We start from the raw sequence: 15,737 nt of genomic DNA on the forward strand, positions 1-15,737 counted from the left end.
ACAGTATGCTGTAGGGCTTAAAAATGTATACATGTAATCTGTGTATTGTGGAAAAGGTGCTGCCGGGGGTAGTGTCTCTGTCGCACAACCCCAGAATGCTAGGCTGAAATCTCAGGCAGGTCTTCGCTGTTTCTTTGTCCGGCTTTACTTACACATTTTCATATTAAGGGTAAATTTCACACAAACATTAGAAAGCAATAGACACATGGAGTAAGTTACCAAGTAGTGGGACAGTCATTAGAACATTAGAACAGTCTAGACAAGAACAGGCCATTCAGCCCAACAAAGCTCGCCAGTCTTATCCACTTATTTCTTCCAAAAAAAACATCAAGTCGAGTTTTGAAAGTCCCTAATGTCTTACTGTCTACCACACTACTTGGTAGCTTGTTCCAAGTGTCTATTGTTCTTTATGTAAAGAAAAACTTCCTAATGTTTGTGCGAAATTTACCCTTAACAAGTTTCCAACTGTGTCCCCGTGTTCTTGATGAACTCGTTTTAAAATACAATTCTCGATCCACTGTACCAATTTCCTTCATAATTTTAAACACTTCAATCATGTCACCTCTTAATCTTCTTTTGCTTAAACTGTAAATGCCCAGCTCTTTTAATCTTTCCTCATAATTCAACCCCTGTAGACCTGGAATCAGCCTAGTCGCTCTTCTCTGGACCATTTCTAGTGCTGCTATGTCCTTTTTGTAGCCTGGAGACCAAAACTGTACACAGTACTCAAGATGATGCCTCACCAGTACATTAAAAAGGTTGAGCATAACCTCCTTGGACTTGTACTCCACACATCGTGCTATATATCCTAACATTCTGTTAGCCTTCTTAATGGCTTTTGAACACTGTTGGGAAGTCGATAGCTTGGAGTCCACTATGACTCCTAAATCCTTCTCATAAGGTGTACTCTCGATTTTCCGACCGCCCATTGTGTATTCAAACCTAACATTTTTACTTCCTATGTGTAATACTTTACATTTACTGACATTAAATGTCATCTGCCACAAATCTGCCCAAGCCTGTATGCTATCCAAGTCCTTCTGTAATGATATATCAGATTCCAAATTATCTGCTAATCCACCTACCTTGGTGTCATCTGCAAACTTAACCAGCTTGTTACTTTTATTCCTATCTAAATCATTTATATATATATAAAAATAGCAGCGGCCCTAGCACTGACCCCTGTGGAACACCACTCTTAACATCGGCCAGTTCTGATGAGGTTCCTCGCACCATCACCCTCTGCTTCCTGTGTCTGAGCCAATTCTGCACCCATCTAAAAACATCACCCTGAACTCCCACTTCTTTTAACTTGATGCCCAACCTCTCATGTGGCACCTTATCAAATGCTTTCTGAAAGTCCAGATAAATAATATCATAAGCTCCACTTTGATCGTATCCTTTTGTTGCAACCTCATAGAATTCCAACATGTTAGTAAAACTCGACCTCCCTCTTCTGAACCCATGCTGACTGTTCAGAATAACTCCTGTCCTTGCCATGTGTTGCTCAATCTTATCCTTAATAATTCCTTCCATTAATTTTTCTGTGATACATGTTATGCTTACTGGCCTATAGTTGCTTGGATCTGCCCTGTCACCCTTTTTATATAATGGGATGATATTTGACATTTTCCAGTCCTTTGGAATCTCTCCAGTGCACAGTGACTGCCTAAAAATATGTGTCAAGGGTTTATATATGTACTCACTAGCCTCCTTAAGAACACAGGGATCAATATTATCTGGTCCTGGTCAGACAGTAGACTTGATGTTATTTTGGAAGAAAGAAGTGGATAGGACTGGTGAGCTTTGTTGGGCTGAATGGCCTGTTCTCGTCTAGAGTGTTCTAATGTTCTAATTCCAAAGATGAGCAATTTAGGTCCACTGGTGACCCTAAACTGACAATGTGTATGTTTTTGCCAGCAATGGACTAGCGTCCCATTCAGGGTTGGTTTCTGCTTTTTGAATGGGAGGTCCATAGTAATTCAAATCCCCATACTGCCAGAAATGATCCTACTCCTTTGGCCCTTGGGCAAGGCCCTTATCCTGAAATTGCTCCAGATGAGGTGTAAAATGGCTGACCCTGCGCTCGGACCAACAAAAGCTCATGCAAAAAGATGATATCCCCTGGAGATTAATAAAGTATATCAAATCAAAAATAGTAACAGTTTTCAAGTAAAGGCATATGTACAGTTTAGTACAGTATAGTATATTCTGATGATTTACATGTATATTTTACAATTGGAAGGTTAAATGACATTGAGGTCACACAATAAACGGATGTCTTTTTGGGTAACAATGCAAATGATAACCACTAAACTAGCTAGTAGCTAGTTTGCACAGTCATCTAAATAAATATTGTCCTTAACTGTTCCATGTAATCATTTGAATTATTATAATATATTTATACTATCGTTAGTTTTGTGAAGGTACTTCATCAGCACTGTGTTTAATGCTTCTCCAGTGGGCACTGCCATTTCTTTCTTCATATTTCAGGATACCACCGTATTGTTGATATCACTGACTCCTATTGCTAGTCAATGACTCTGTGACATTGTTGCACGACTTTATGAAAGACAGCAGAGCACATAGAATGGCATCTGAACTTTGTGTAAAAAACAAAGATTTTGACCTTGAAATTGTCAAGTATATTATCGGTTACCTGGGCTTTATTTGGTATTGGCTTTGCAAAGAATGTTTAATTTTGAAAATAAACTTATAAAATATGATGGAAAAATCCTTTTCTTATACACAGTGATGTATCTGTGATAGCTATAGCTACCAATAGTGTGCTGTTGGCAGCAAAAAATGGATAAAAGAGTGAAGATTCTATTTAATGTCTACAGGAGTGCTGTCAGTATACAGACTGAGATCTGTTAAAGCATACAAGCACTGACTTAGATGATCCTACAGATGTTATCAGCAGCTTTATTATGTTTAGTGAAGACATACTAATTCCAACTAAAACCTTAAAGGCCTATCCTGAGAAACAAGCCCTGGGTCCACAAATCTATCATATCATTTTTATATAAAAAGAAAAGTGCTTTTAGACAAGGTAATAATAATGAGACACATGCTGCACTGGGGGAAATAAAAATGAGCATTAAAAAAGCTAAACTTCATTATAAGGATAAAATTGAACAGAAACTGTCCACGCAAAATTTGAGCTTTGTATGGTCTGGCATTAAAACCTTAGCTAGCTATCATCAGTCAAAAATTAAAAATCATGTAAGGGTTTCTGGTTTTAATGCCATCTCTAATTTAGCTATTGAGTTTAATAAATACTACTTGAGCAGTCTCATTTTACTAAGCAAATACAAAGCTTGAGGCAGGCGGTTTTAGATAAAGGAGAGCTATTTCATTGTTCAAATAGAGAACACTTTTAGAAAATTAAAAACAAATTAAAATCCTGGATCAGCCCACTTTAGTGGAATACTCTTGAAATCTTCTGCTAGCTAGCTCAGCTCCATTTTTTATTTCATTTTTAGAGAGCTACTTGAGCAGAAGGAGATTACAAAGCTGTGGAAACAGGCAATAGTTATTCTAGTAGCTAAAAACAAAAACCCTAAAACAGTGATGGCGAACCATTTAGAAACCAAGTGCCCAAACTGCAATCCAAAACCCACTTATTTATCGCAAAGTGCCAACATGGCAATTTAACCTGAATACCACCTAAAACTGAACACCAGCATAACCAAGGAGCTGGTGGTGGATTTTAGGAGGCCCAGGCCCCTCATGGACCCCGTGATCATCAGAGGTGAGTGTGTGCAGAGGGTACAGACCTATAAATACCTGGGAGTGCAGCTGGATGGTAAATTGGACTGAACTGCCAATACTGATGCTCTGTCTGTCTATCTATCTACTGAGCTTTTAGTTTAGAAAAGCCACTCATACATTAACATCTTTTGTCTTAAAAGAAAAACATAATAACAGAGCTTTCAATGATACAAACAACTTTTTGTTGAAAGGTAAAAGTTTGCATTCGGTATGCTTTTGAACAATTAATGTGCTTTTTGCTGTTGTATGCATGCTGATAATTTGTCTAACCTTGGCTCATACTTTGTAAGTTTGAGAGCAACACATGCAGCACTCAAGTCATCTGTTAGTCCGTTTCTGGTGTCAGATTTGATTTAATTCAAAGCTGAAAACAGCTGCGCACAAGCATAAGATGTTCCAAACAAAGTAAGGAAAGCAATCTCAAGTGCCTTCATTGACTTAAGATTATTTGGCAGAGAATTCCACACTTTAAGGATTTCATTTTCATAACTAACTGTGTCATCCCTTCGATCCTCTCAAGTGTTTCACGCAGGTCTTCCCTATTAAGCTCCGCCCCCAAAGCTTCCATTATATATTACGGGGTCGTGGATCAGGTGTGGCGATTAGCAACTCCCGCAATAATTACAGATGCGGACGACTCCTCACCTGTGCGCTTAGCGAGGACTGCCCGCATCACAAAGCTCCCGAAACCGCTCCGCCACTCTACCATAACCCCCTTTAAGCTATCTGTTAAAACTGGCCTTTTCAATTTTGAGCTGTGGACCCGCTATACCACATCCCCTCCAACCCCACCACGGGAATCACAGGCTCAAAAGGCTGCAGTCTGTGCCGCACCCTCAAGCAGCATGTGTGCCGCCCGCCTTACCCCAGACAGGAGAGGAAGGAAGCGCTCCCATTGGGCTACTGGCCAGAGGGGTGGGTGATGTGAGAAAAGTCCTCCGGCGCGCGTGAAGAGGGGGAGCGGTGAGGGGAGCAGCCGGGCCCCGCATTCCTCTGGCTTTATAGTAACGAACTCTGTGCTCGGGCGACGGCGCGCGTGCCCACTGAGAGGGCTCTGAGTGCCCCCTTTGGCACGTGTGCCATAGGTTTGCCACCACTGCCCTAAAACTTTAAATGAGGTAATACCAGTAGCTCTAACATCACAGGTTATGAAAAATCTGAAAAACTTCTAAAGAGGTAGATGACAGAGAAACCTCAGGGTTTGTTACATATATTTAATTTTGTCTACCAGTCTAACAGAGGTACAGAGGACGCCATTGTCACTTTGCTTCATTTGTTATGTTACCACTTGGAGTGCATGAAGACTTGCAAGGCTCCTATTTGTAGACTTCTCCTCAGCTTTTAACTCCATCCAGCCCCACATTCTTGCAGAGAAACTCATTAAAGATTTGAATGTGGATTTCAGTTTGGTAGGATGGCAGACTGACTTTTTAACAGACAGGACTCACAGAGTGAACATCAATGGTTGTCTGCCTGACATGCTGTCCTCCTCCACAGGCTCCCCTCAGGGCTGTGTTCTTTCATCTCTTTTGTACATTTTCTACACTAATGGCTGCCACATTAAATTTGAAAACAGGTTTATCTTAAAATATAGTGATGACTCAGTGATTGTAAGCCTACTGAATGAGAATGAAACCCGCCTGGGTCCAGTAATAGGTGATTATGTTAAATGTTACACTTAAATGTTACAAAAAATAAGGAAATAATAATTGATTTTAGAAGAAACAGCATTCACTCACAAGTCATCAAAGACCAGGCAGTGGAAATTGTGGACACTTATAAATATCTGTGGACAATCATAGATTTAAAACTGACTTTTAATGAAAATACAGAAGCAGCACGCAAAAAGAGACAACAGCACCTCTACTGTTTAAGAAGGCCGAGGCTTTAGTGTGAATCCTACCATTTTGCCAATCTTTTATAAATCTTGTATTGAGTCTGTATTATCATGTGCCTCAGCTTAAAGGCTCTTCTGATTTTAATTCCTCACTGCTCCAGGAGTTGGCGCTGTGTGCTAATGCCTTTTTTTTTATTTCTTTTTTTCTGGCTATAATACCACTGATGTCACTTCTTAAGTCCATCCACCTGGACCCACCTCTTCCTGCTGGAAGGATTTACACTGGAAGATCCACCATCTTGACATCGGTTCAATTGACAACTCACATCTGAGAAGATGTCTCTGCAGTTATTGTGTGTTTTTCTAACTTCAGTTATATGAGGCCACCAAGGTGGTGCCCCAACTCTTTAACGTGGCCTGTTAGATCTGTTACAGTACAGTGGAACCTCTGTTCACGAACGTCTTGGTTCACGTACAAAAAGTTCGCCAAACTTTTGCCTCGGTTCACGACCACACACTCGGTATACGAACAAGCCAGTTTCCCTTTCGGTCTGTACATGTTCAGTCTCTCCCTGTGCTTTTCTTGTGCAGCGAGCGAGAGAGTGAGAGTGAGAGAGCGTGACACACACACACGAGAGAGAGACACACACACAGAGGTGCGCGAGACAGAGGCACACACACACACACAGGCAGCGTGAGAGGGAGAGCTGGACGCATAAGGTAGGAAGGCAGTTAAAGAATGCACTGGGCTTGATTTTGTTTTTACTTCTGTTTCCAGCGATCGGTTCGTAGTGTGCATTGTTGCAATATTACTTTTCTTGGTGGTTTATTAAATTACAGATTTTTTCAAATGTAAATTTTTTTCCCTGTGCTTAAAACTCATTAAAAAAAGTGTTTTTAGCCAGCGGTTGGTAGCGCTATAGCGAAAAACTATTGCATTGTTCTTTCTCTCTGTTGTTCAAGGTTTTCTCAGTGTTATTCAATGTTTTTACATTTAGTTTACTATTATGCTGTGCATTCTATGGTTTGATTAACTATATTTGTGCTTAAAAACTTAAAAAAAATATATATTTACATACAGTTCGTATAGTCTGGAACGGGTTAATTGTATTTACATACAATCCTATGGGGGAAATTGCTTCGGTTCACGACCAAATCTGTTTACGACCAGAGTTTTGGAACGAATTATGGTCGTGAACCGAGGCTCCACTGTATTTACTTATTTCCTGATATTCTAGTATGCAAATTTTAATGTCAGCAATAAAAGCAGAGTACATAAAATTGTAAAATGGAGCAGTAAAATCTCACAGATCTGTTTAATAAACAAGTATTATGGAAAGCAGAGCATATCCTGCCAGGCAGGACTGCATTCTCAGTTTCAGTTGTTGCTATCAGCTCACCGGTTTCAAGGTTAAAAAGCAACAGGTTCAAATGCTCTTTAATCCCAACTGGCATTGACCTTCTACATACGTTCAACCTTAATAAACATCCATAGGCTGAACTCAAATAATGAAGTTAGCATTTGTATCAATCATTAGGCAAGCCCAAATATTGGTTTAATTTTTATATGTAATATATTTGATCTACTGTTTTTCCATAAGTGCTCACTGCACTTAAGTTTATGCTTGATGGCTGGGTTCATTACTGATGCATTTCTTAATGTTATGCAGATGTCTCTCTGTAAAACCAGTTGATAAACCAAACTTCCCTCTTTTGACTATAGAATAAAATAGAATCAAATAGAATTGAGATGATCTAAGCTTCCTTTCTCCTATTACTATTTATTTATTATTTACTATTTAACCTGTGTCTATGCCTTCCCAAGAAATGAGCTCTCTAAGTCTCAGCCCTTACAACAGGCACTTTGGGTCTTCCTAAACTTCTGCCACTCTATCCTACCCCAAAACATAAGAAACTTACTTACCCTTCTCCACTGTTCAGTTTTACCTGAACTAACATAAGAGAAGGGCCAAATGACCAAGAAGAGTACTTTGTCAGTTCTGCATTCTGCTCACATCCTTTATTCGAATGGGGAGGATGGCAGTTGCATGCAGCCCAGGTTTGTTCACTAGCTTATTCAAACAACACTTGATATGTCAAATTTGGTGGGCACTACGCCATATGAGACTGCCTTTCACTTGTACAAACCTGCATTGTTAACCCCCTGATTAACTGAGTGTCCTGACTAAACCAAGTTTATTTAGAGGTGATCCACTGATCCAGCATACCAAACCAAAGGTAACAGAGTCACTGTCTTGCTTAGCAAGAACTTGGAAGTGGTTGGGCACTTTTGATTCTCTGAGACTGATGCTGCTGGACTGAATGCACCTTCTGCCCTGTGCTTTTTTCTGACAGGACCAGTCATCCTATAAATCTACATATTTTACCCAAGCACTGTGCAACCCTTTACAATATTCATTCTAATTACTTTAAAGCAGTACTCAGAGTGAAATGTGGATGTGCACATCAGAAACCTGCCTTGGAACTGAATAAGATGCCAAAGCCAGTGCCACAATGTAACATGTTAAAATTATTAACTGACTCAATAAAACAGTTGTGTATTCTACAAAAATTTGAAAAATTCTATTAAGTGTAATATGGCTTCCTTCATCTTTAGAAATACATAGACAAATGCCTTTTCAAGTTGGGAATATTTTACTAATATACTAATGGTATATAAAGTCTTAAATAAACTTTCTCCCTGTTATATTTTAGAGTTCCTGTCCCCTTTGAGACATGTGTGTGCATCAGAGACAAATTATGGGTTTTGGTGACAGTAATTACCTGCTGAACCAGAGGCTGGCGTTATGTTCTAAAGCCTTCTTCTTTCCTCCGTCTGCAGAGCAGAAGATTGACAGCCACTCCATCACTAAAGTCACTTCTATTATTTGACAGCCTGTACCCGCCACTCACTGTCACATGACCACAACCTGCCACCTTGTTTCCAGTTCTGTCCTATACTTACATCTGAGAAGACATCTCTGTGATTACTGCATGATTTTTGCTTTTCAAGTCCTTCAGTTATACGGGGTCACCAAGGTGGGGCCCTAACTCTTTATTTTCTAATAATGATGTGCTTATTATTCCAAAAGTTAAGCATTAAAGATGTGGTGAGGTGGCCTTCTGCTGTTATTCACCAAAAATCTAGAATATTTTACCAATAGGGATATGCCAGTTGTCAGAGGTGGCTGGGGTGGCGACCCGGCCGGGACAACCAGGAGAACCAGAGGAGGGCTTGTGCCTTCCCCAGACCATCTGGGGGTGACCACCCTGGTTCCTTTGGGGGCCACGGGTACAGAGCTTTGAAGCTCCACCCTGTAGGGGCCCGTGGTCACCGCCAGGGGGCGACCACCATGTCTTTGGAGCCCTGGACCTCAGCATTTCCGCCACACCAGGAAGTGCTGGGGGGAAGAAGAGCAGGGACACCTGGAGTGCTTCTGGGGATGCAGCCGGCACTTCCACCACACAGGGGCGTGTCGGCGGGTGATTGCCGGAACCCACCTGGAGCACATCCGGGTGATAATAAAAGGGGCCGCCTCCCTTCATTTGAGGCGAGAGTCGGGAGCAGAGTGGATTGAGCCTATAGAAGGAGGCAAGGAGGCGGACTGAAGAAGGAAGTAAGGCATTGTGGCCAGGACTTTGGGAACTTTGGGGGTTTGTGGTGCACCTTGAACTGTGTAAATAGTGTAAATAAACGTGTTTGTGGGTGACATGAACGTGTCTGCCTGTCTGTGTCTGGGCCAGTCTCCACAAAGGCTAACGCTGTGGATCCTTTAAAAAACATCTGAAAACCCTGTTTTAAAAATGGGCTTTTTTTTAAGCTACATTTTAGTTGTATACATGCATAGAAGTATCATATTCTTTGGAAATTTGTAATCTTTACTAATCTTTATTGTCCTCTGCTTTCTCTTTTTTCTGTGGTGGTGTTTTGCACCACCACCACCTGATCAAAGTACTGTGCAGCAGGATGTGATGCTTGAATGAAGGGTCTGTCCACGAGACCCACTGCGTTAAATTCTCAGGGATGAAATCTGGAAACAATGACGAATGACTTAAGAACATTTGTGTTAGGTAGAATGCCAAGTGAGGCCTGGGTGGTTTTCTTAGCCTTGGAACCCCTGCAGATTTTGTTTTTTTTCCCCAGCTTATCTAGAATGTTTTTTGTTTGTTTTTTTTCTGGTCCCATGGCCATCTGACCTTATTGTCATACTCATCATTACAGACTTGGAATATATTACTTATATTACTATATAAGGACTTTACTTTAGGGTGGCATGATGGCACAGTGGTAGCGCTGCTGCCTTGCAGTTAGGAGACCTGGATTTGCTTCCCGCGTCCTCCCTGTGTGGAGTTTGCATGTTCTCCCCGTGTCTGCGTGGGTTTCCTCTCAAAGACATGCAGGTTAGGTGCATTGGTGAGCCTACATTATCCCTAGTGTGTACTTGGTGTGTGTGTGCCCTGCGGTGGGCTTGCGCCCTGCCCAGGATTTGTTCCTGCCCTGTGCTGGCTAGGATTGAATCCAGCAGACCCCCGTGACCCTGTGTTAGGATATAGCAGGTTGGATGATGATGATGACTGACTGACTGACTTTACTTTTGTGCTAATTATATATCTATGTTATTGATTTTTTTTATTGTTTATTCATTATCATTCTTGCCTATTTTAATTAGATTTTTCTTTTCTTGTAACTATTTCTTTGACATCTTGTAAAGCAAGTTGAGCCATATCTTGTATATGAAAATGCGCTAAAGAAATAAAAATTGTTGCTATTGTTGTTAAAGATAGACACTAAATTATAACTGGCTATTCAAATTAACAAAGGCAATTTGGTAGGCTACTGATGATTTAATTGTGTCAATGCACGAATGTCGGAATTTTTGCCACACCCTGCATGTTCATAGACTGTACTATTAAAGTTGCTTCATAAAATAGCAGTCACTGAGCAGTCATATTTTCGGGTTAATCTAAATGGAAAGTCATTTTAAAAATAAAGACTAAAATGTTCAGGACCCCTCCATGAGGCATTCAGTAACGTGAGCTCAAAAGAGAACATAACTTATGACTGTCAAAACAGAACTTCCTGTCTTGTGCACAGCGTGCTGTAAATTCTTTGTGCTGAAACCACACAGTTGCTTTGTTAGTTCTCCTTACTTTAAGCAACAGAATTGCTCATTTGAAGAAAAAAAAAAAGGATTTTGTTCTGCATTTTAAAACATGATAAGGAGGCATAGAAGTTAACTCTACTGCTGTCTTGCAGCTCCAACAGCCTGGGTTTAAATCCTGTCTCTACCACTCACTGTGCTCGCTTTACATGTCTCCCCTTGTCTGTGTCCCCTTGTTTTCCGATATCTCATACATTTATGTGATAGCTTCATTGGTTCCATATTGATTTGTACAGAACTAGGCACAGTGTAGGGACAAACGTGAGATAGAACACTCAAGATCATTCATAAAAATTACAGGAGTTACTGTAGGAAAACCCATCCAGACTTGGTGAGAACCTGCAAACTGTAGACACAGTGACTTCATTGAGATGTGAACCCAGGCCTCTGGAGGTGTGAGGCAGCAGCATCAACCATTTTGTAAAATGAAATAAAAGAAAATAATTAAAAGCAAACTAAACTACAACAGTTTTTAGTTTAGTATGAGTTTAGTTTAGTATGAGGCACATTACCTGCATTGTTAGGAAGCATCAGTTACGGCACTGCGGCCATGTGGTGCAATTCCCCGAGGGTGATCCGGCTTGTAAGACCGTCATTGTTGAGGACTCAAGGAGCTTGGCCAGGCCAAGGGGACGCCCATGTAACACCTGGCTGTAGCAGATAGATGGTTATTTCTAGAGGGTGGGACTGGGCCGTGTGTCTGTCGGGGGGGTTGCCTACCAGGATCCTGAGCTGTTTCATCATTTGGTGGGTGCAGCAACGTGCTGTACCAGTGCATGCTCCCCAACCTGACCTATCCTGCAATAGACATAGTGAATTTCCACATTGCTGCCTCGCAGTTAGGAGACCTGGGTTCACTTCCCGGGTCCTCCCTGTGTGGAGTTTGCATGTTGTCCGCGTGGGTTTCCTCCCACAGTCCAAAGACATGCAGATCAGGTGCACTGGTGATCCAAAATTGTCCTTGGTATGTGTGTCTGTGCGCACCCTGTGTTGTCTGGGATTGGCTCCAGCAGAACCCTGTGACTCTTTACTTAGGATATAGTGGGTTAGATAATGGATGGATGAATGTTTTTATTTGTGTCCATGTAAAACATATTCATTCTCTCATCTCCCTGCTTCCACTTACAACTTCCAGCCCATATTGTTGGTGTGCTCTTGTTGTGATTTTCTGATTGGTCTCACTTGGCCGGACTGCAACACACTATAGACCCTGTAGATATAACTAAAATGACTGAAGTCTCCTGCGGTATCCACACAACATCAAACAACTCATAGGTTTAACCAGGTTTGAGATAAATACATTAATATTTATGACATTTAATGAAACTGCAAACTGTATGAGGAGAAATAAAATTAGGACCCCTCAAGAAAAAGCTATGCGCAAGAAAATACAATAGACAACTTAGCCTAAATTTCATATTCTTTAGTTTTGATACGGTCACATTAAAGATGGAGGATGATTAAAAAAGAAAAGCACTATCAAACCAAAAGGATAAGCAACTTAATTGACCAACCCTCAACTGGGTTTGACTAGACCGCTAATGAAAGCAGAGTAACTACAATTGCTATATAATATAAAAACATATGCGAGTCATGATGACTATAGGATAATAGGATGTGCAGCCAAAGTCATGGGCAAGGTCAAAGCATGGCATCCTTATGACAGCATGGAGTGAGACCATTGTGATTAACTGAACACTTAGGTCAATTAATGGAGCTCCATGTTTCCTAGGGACTCATTTATAAAACTGTGAGCAATATGAAAATATGTGCAAACCAGAAAACATAAAAATGCATACACCAAAAAAATATGATTTAATAAACCTGGCGTACACACATTTATATGCAAATGACCCTTCAATTGTCACAATTGTCTAGTAAATGTGCGTATGTGAACACGCCCCTAACCCCCAAATATGGACCATGCTAATTAACCTCATACTCATGCAAATCTTAATGTTGCAGACCTTCATTGGCAGGAAGAGCAGCCGCCCACGTGAAACATCCAGACACCATTACCTGAATTTATGGTGCACACCAAGTGACGTTTAAGAGTGGGCTCAGGAGAAGACGTAAGACGCCAGTGTTTGAGCAGGTAGTCACTATCACCTGGCACAAGTCATGACAGGATTGCTATTACAATGAATAGTATAATCCATGTGCAAAACTGAAGGTTCAGCCACTTACCTCACCACAAGCCAGCCATCATGTACAGCAGCACTGTTAGCAAGTCATCTGCCAACATTATTTTCCCTCGAAATAAATGAATCCTGGATTGACCCAGGCCACCAAGCCACAATGTTTGTCAGTCTCATTTTGACTTTGCCCATGAGTTGTGTGTTAATGGAGTGTCCCTGCTTACAGTAAAACAGTATCATTCTTGTTAGGTGCCCTTATTGCTATGATTGTTGTCAATAGTCTTGATTATGTTAGGAACATCAAATGACTCCTCGGAGCCTAAAATGGCTCATAAGTCAGCCATCAAAAAAGAAATCCTTGCTGGTCCCTAAAAGTCTATTCATTTTGTATATGGCCATTTGCATAGTTTTCAAGCAGCACCAAACAAACCATATTGTGTTAAACCTTTGTGCTTTAGGGCATGATATTCATCTATTATATATGTATTATATTATGTATTATATATTATATACCTTTTTTCTGTACCAAGGAGTGAATCACGCCTGTGTTCTTACTGCGCTTTGATTTCGAATCCTGAAAAGTAACAACAGGTAGTCTGTCTAAACTGATGAAAAAACAAATACAGTTCTTCATCAAAAACACGCTGCATGGGCCTTCTAACAAGGAAACTAAAATAGAGTCTGTGCATTATATTCATCATTTTTGAGCTTTGATATTTTTGTCACATCAACACGTTATTGTAATAATTTGATAATATGAATTATTATACACAATAGTGACTCATCATTTAGCTGGTTTTGTTGCATTTTCCTAATTTATCTAGGGTGTCATCATTTCCCACTTCTCCAAAATGTTGCATCCACATGCGTCAGAGTTGTCATAAATAAACCCAAGATTTCCCATCAGGTGTACTTTTATAAATCATGACTTTTGAGTGAAGTGTTGCACACACACATTTGGAACCTCTTATACATAGGCAAGTTTTATACATCTGACCCCTGATCTGCATCCATCCACCAATCTAATCATCTATCCATTTCTGATCCACTTAGCCTAATTCAAGATCTTGAAGAGCCACAGCCTATCATGGTAGCATCGAGCACAAGGCAACAATCAACGGTGTGCTTTTTAGTTTTGCCCCCTTTGATTCTGGCCCTGATCCCTATGTCAATAACTTTTGAAGGGTGAATTGATTTAACAAACAACTTTTAAGTGCAAGTTTTTCACAACTTCAGATGCACAGTAATAGTGAAACATGAACTGTACTGGCTTAATACATGTGACTCAAAAGTCAGTGACGTAAAATCTGTTCTACTGAATAAATGGAGTTGGATGAGAAGAATTGCAATTGATCAACTTACCTCAATCGTTTTCTTGTAAACATTCACTTTAAGCTTATGCATTTTTTCCATGACTCCTTCAAACTGTAACAGAAGTACAATTTATATTAATTTAATAATGAAAACATGACATTATATTATCAAGCCTGCATTACCCAATTCAGGTTTACAGGGGCTGGAGCCTATCCCAGAAGCAACGAGTCCAAGGCTGCTTAATAACCCTGCTTAATAAACATCCATCCATCCATTGTCTAACCCGCTGAATCCGAATACAGGGTCACAGGGGTCTGCTGGAGCCAATCCCAGCCAACACAGGGCACAAGGCAGGAACCAATCCTGGGCAGGGTGCCAACCCACCGCAGGACACACACAAACACACCCACACACCAAACACACACTAGGGCCAATCTAGAGTCGCCAATCCACCTAACCTGCAGGTCTTTGGATTGTGGGAGGAAACCGGAGCTCCCGGAGGAAACCCACGCAGACACGGGGAGAACATGCAAACTCCACGCAGGGGGGACCCAGGAAGCGAACCCGGGTCTCCTAACTGCGAGGCAGCAGCACTACCACTGCGCCACCGTGCCGCCCCTTAATAAACATGTTTCTATTATTTATACAATGTGAAAAAATACTGTACATGCATCATGAACAGAAAATGTTCCTGCAAAATAATAAATAAAATAATACTCTTTATGATTTCTTGCATTCTTTACATTTAACAAGTCTTGAACTTCAAGTGCATAGTAAGACTCTTGTACAAATTAACATTACAGAGTACCTTAATGCTTTCAAAGGACTCTGAAACCTGTTCAGTATAAGTAAAAAATGAAGAATACAATTTGCATTTTAGTTCAGTTTAACCCTAGGATATCAGGACACTTGAGTGGTTTAGTTGACCACTGTTATATGGAGCCTTACGCTTAGCTGTTAATTGTACATAGTGAAAGTAATGGAGGAGCTTTCAGTTCCTTTCCTTAAATACCACACTATAAAATGTTACAAAGGTCAACAGGACAGTCAGGACGTGTTTCAGACTTGAATTTACCCAGGCGGCCCTTTGAAATAGTCAATAGGGAATTGATGGCACAGAGGGCACCTTAACACAGAATTCAATTCTAGACAGAAATATGTCTGATTGATAGATAGATAGATAGATAGATAGATAGATAGATAGATAGATAGATAGATAGATAGATAGATAGATAGATAGATAGATAGATATATTGAGTTTCTCCCAAATGGTGAAAATCCTAAGCAGAGCAAGCTTAAAGGTCTCCCTCGTCACCAGTCCCTAAATAAACTGATGTTGCCATCTTACAACACAGAAAGAAGCACTCCAAACACCTGCCGAATTGTGAAGTGACTCTAATGACTAATGACAGATGATACTGTTCAAAAGGTAAATGCATTTCTGGGCCATCTTTGCACTATCCAGCAAATGAAGGAGAACTGCAAAGCCTGTAGCTTAGATGGGTTCCTCAG

General features: G+C 40.6%; 1 protein-coding gene across 1 annotated transcript in view; it reads right to left on the reverse strand.

Annotated features, from left to right (window-relative positions):
- Positions 1-15,737, reverse strand: part of pstpip1a (proline-serine-threonine phosphatase interacting protein 1a) — a 216,235-nt gene that overhangs the window by 46,615 nt on the left and 153,883 nt on the right. Inside the window, exon 6 of the mRNA XM_039773418.1 lies at positions 14,274-14,336. Coding sequence (XP_039629352.1) covers positions 14,274-14,336 — 63 coding nt within the window. The remainder of the gene's footprint in view (positions 1-14,273; positions 14,337-15,737) is intronic.

The sequence above is a fragment of the Polypterus senegalus genome, chromosome 12 (genome assembly GCF_016835505.1).
Source record: "Polypterus senegalus isolate Bchr_013 chromosome 12, ASM1683550v1, whole genome shotgun sequence".
Classification (NCBI taxonomy): domain Eukaryota; kingdom Metazoa; phylum Chordata; class Cladistia; order Polypteriformes; family Polypteridae; genus Polypterus; species Polypterus senegalus.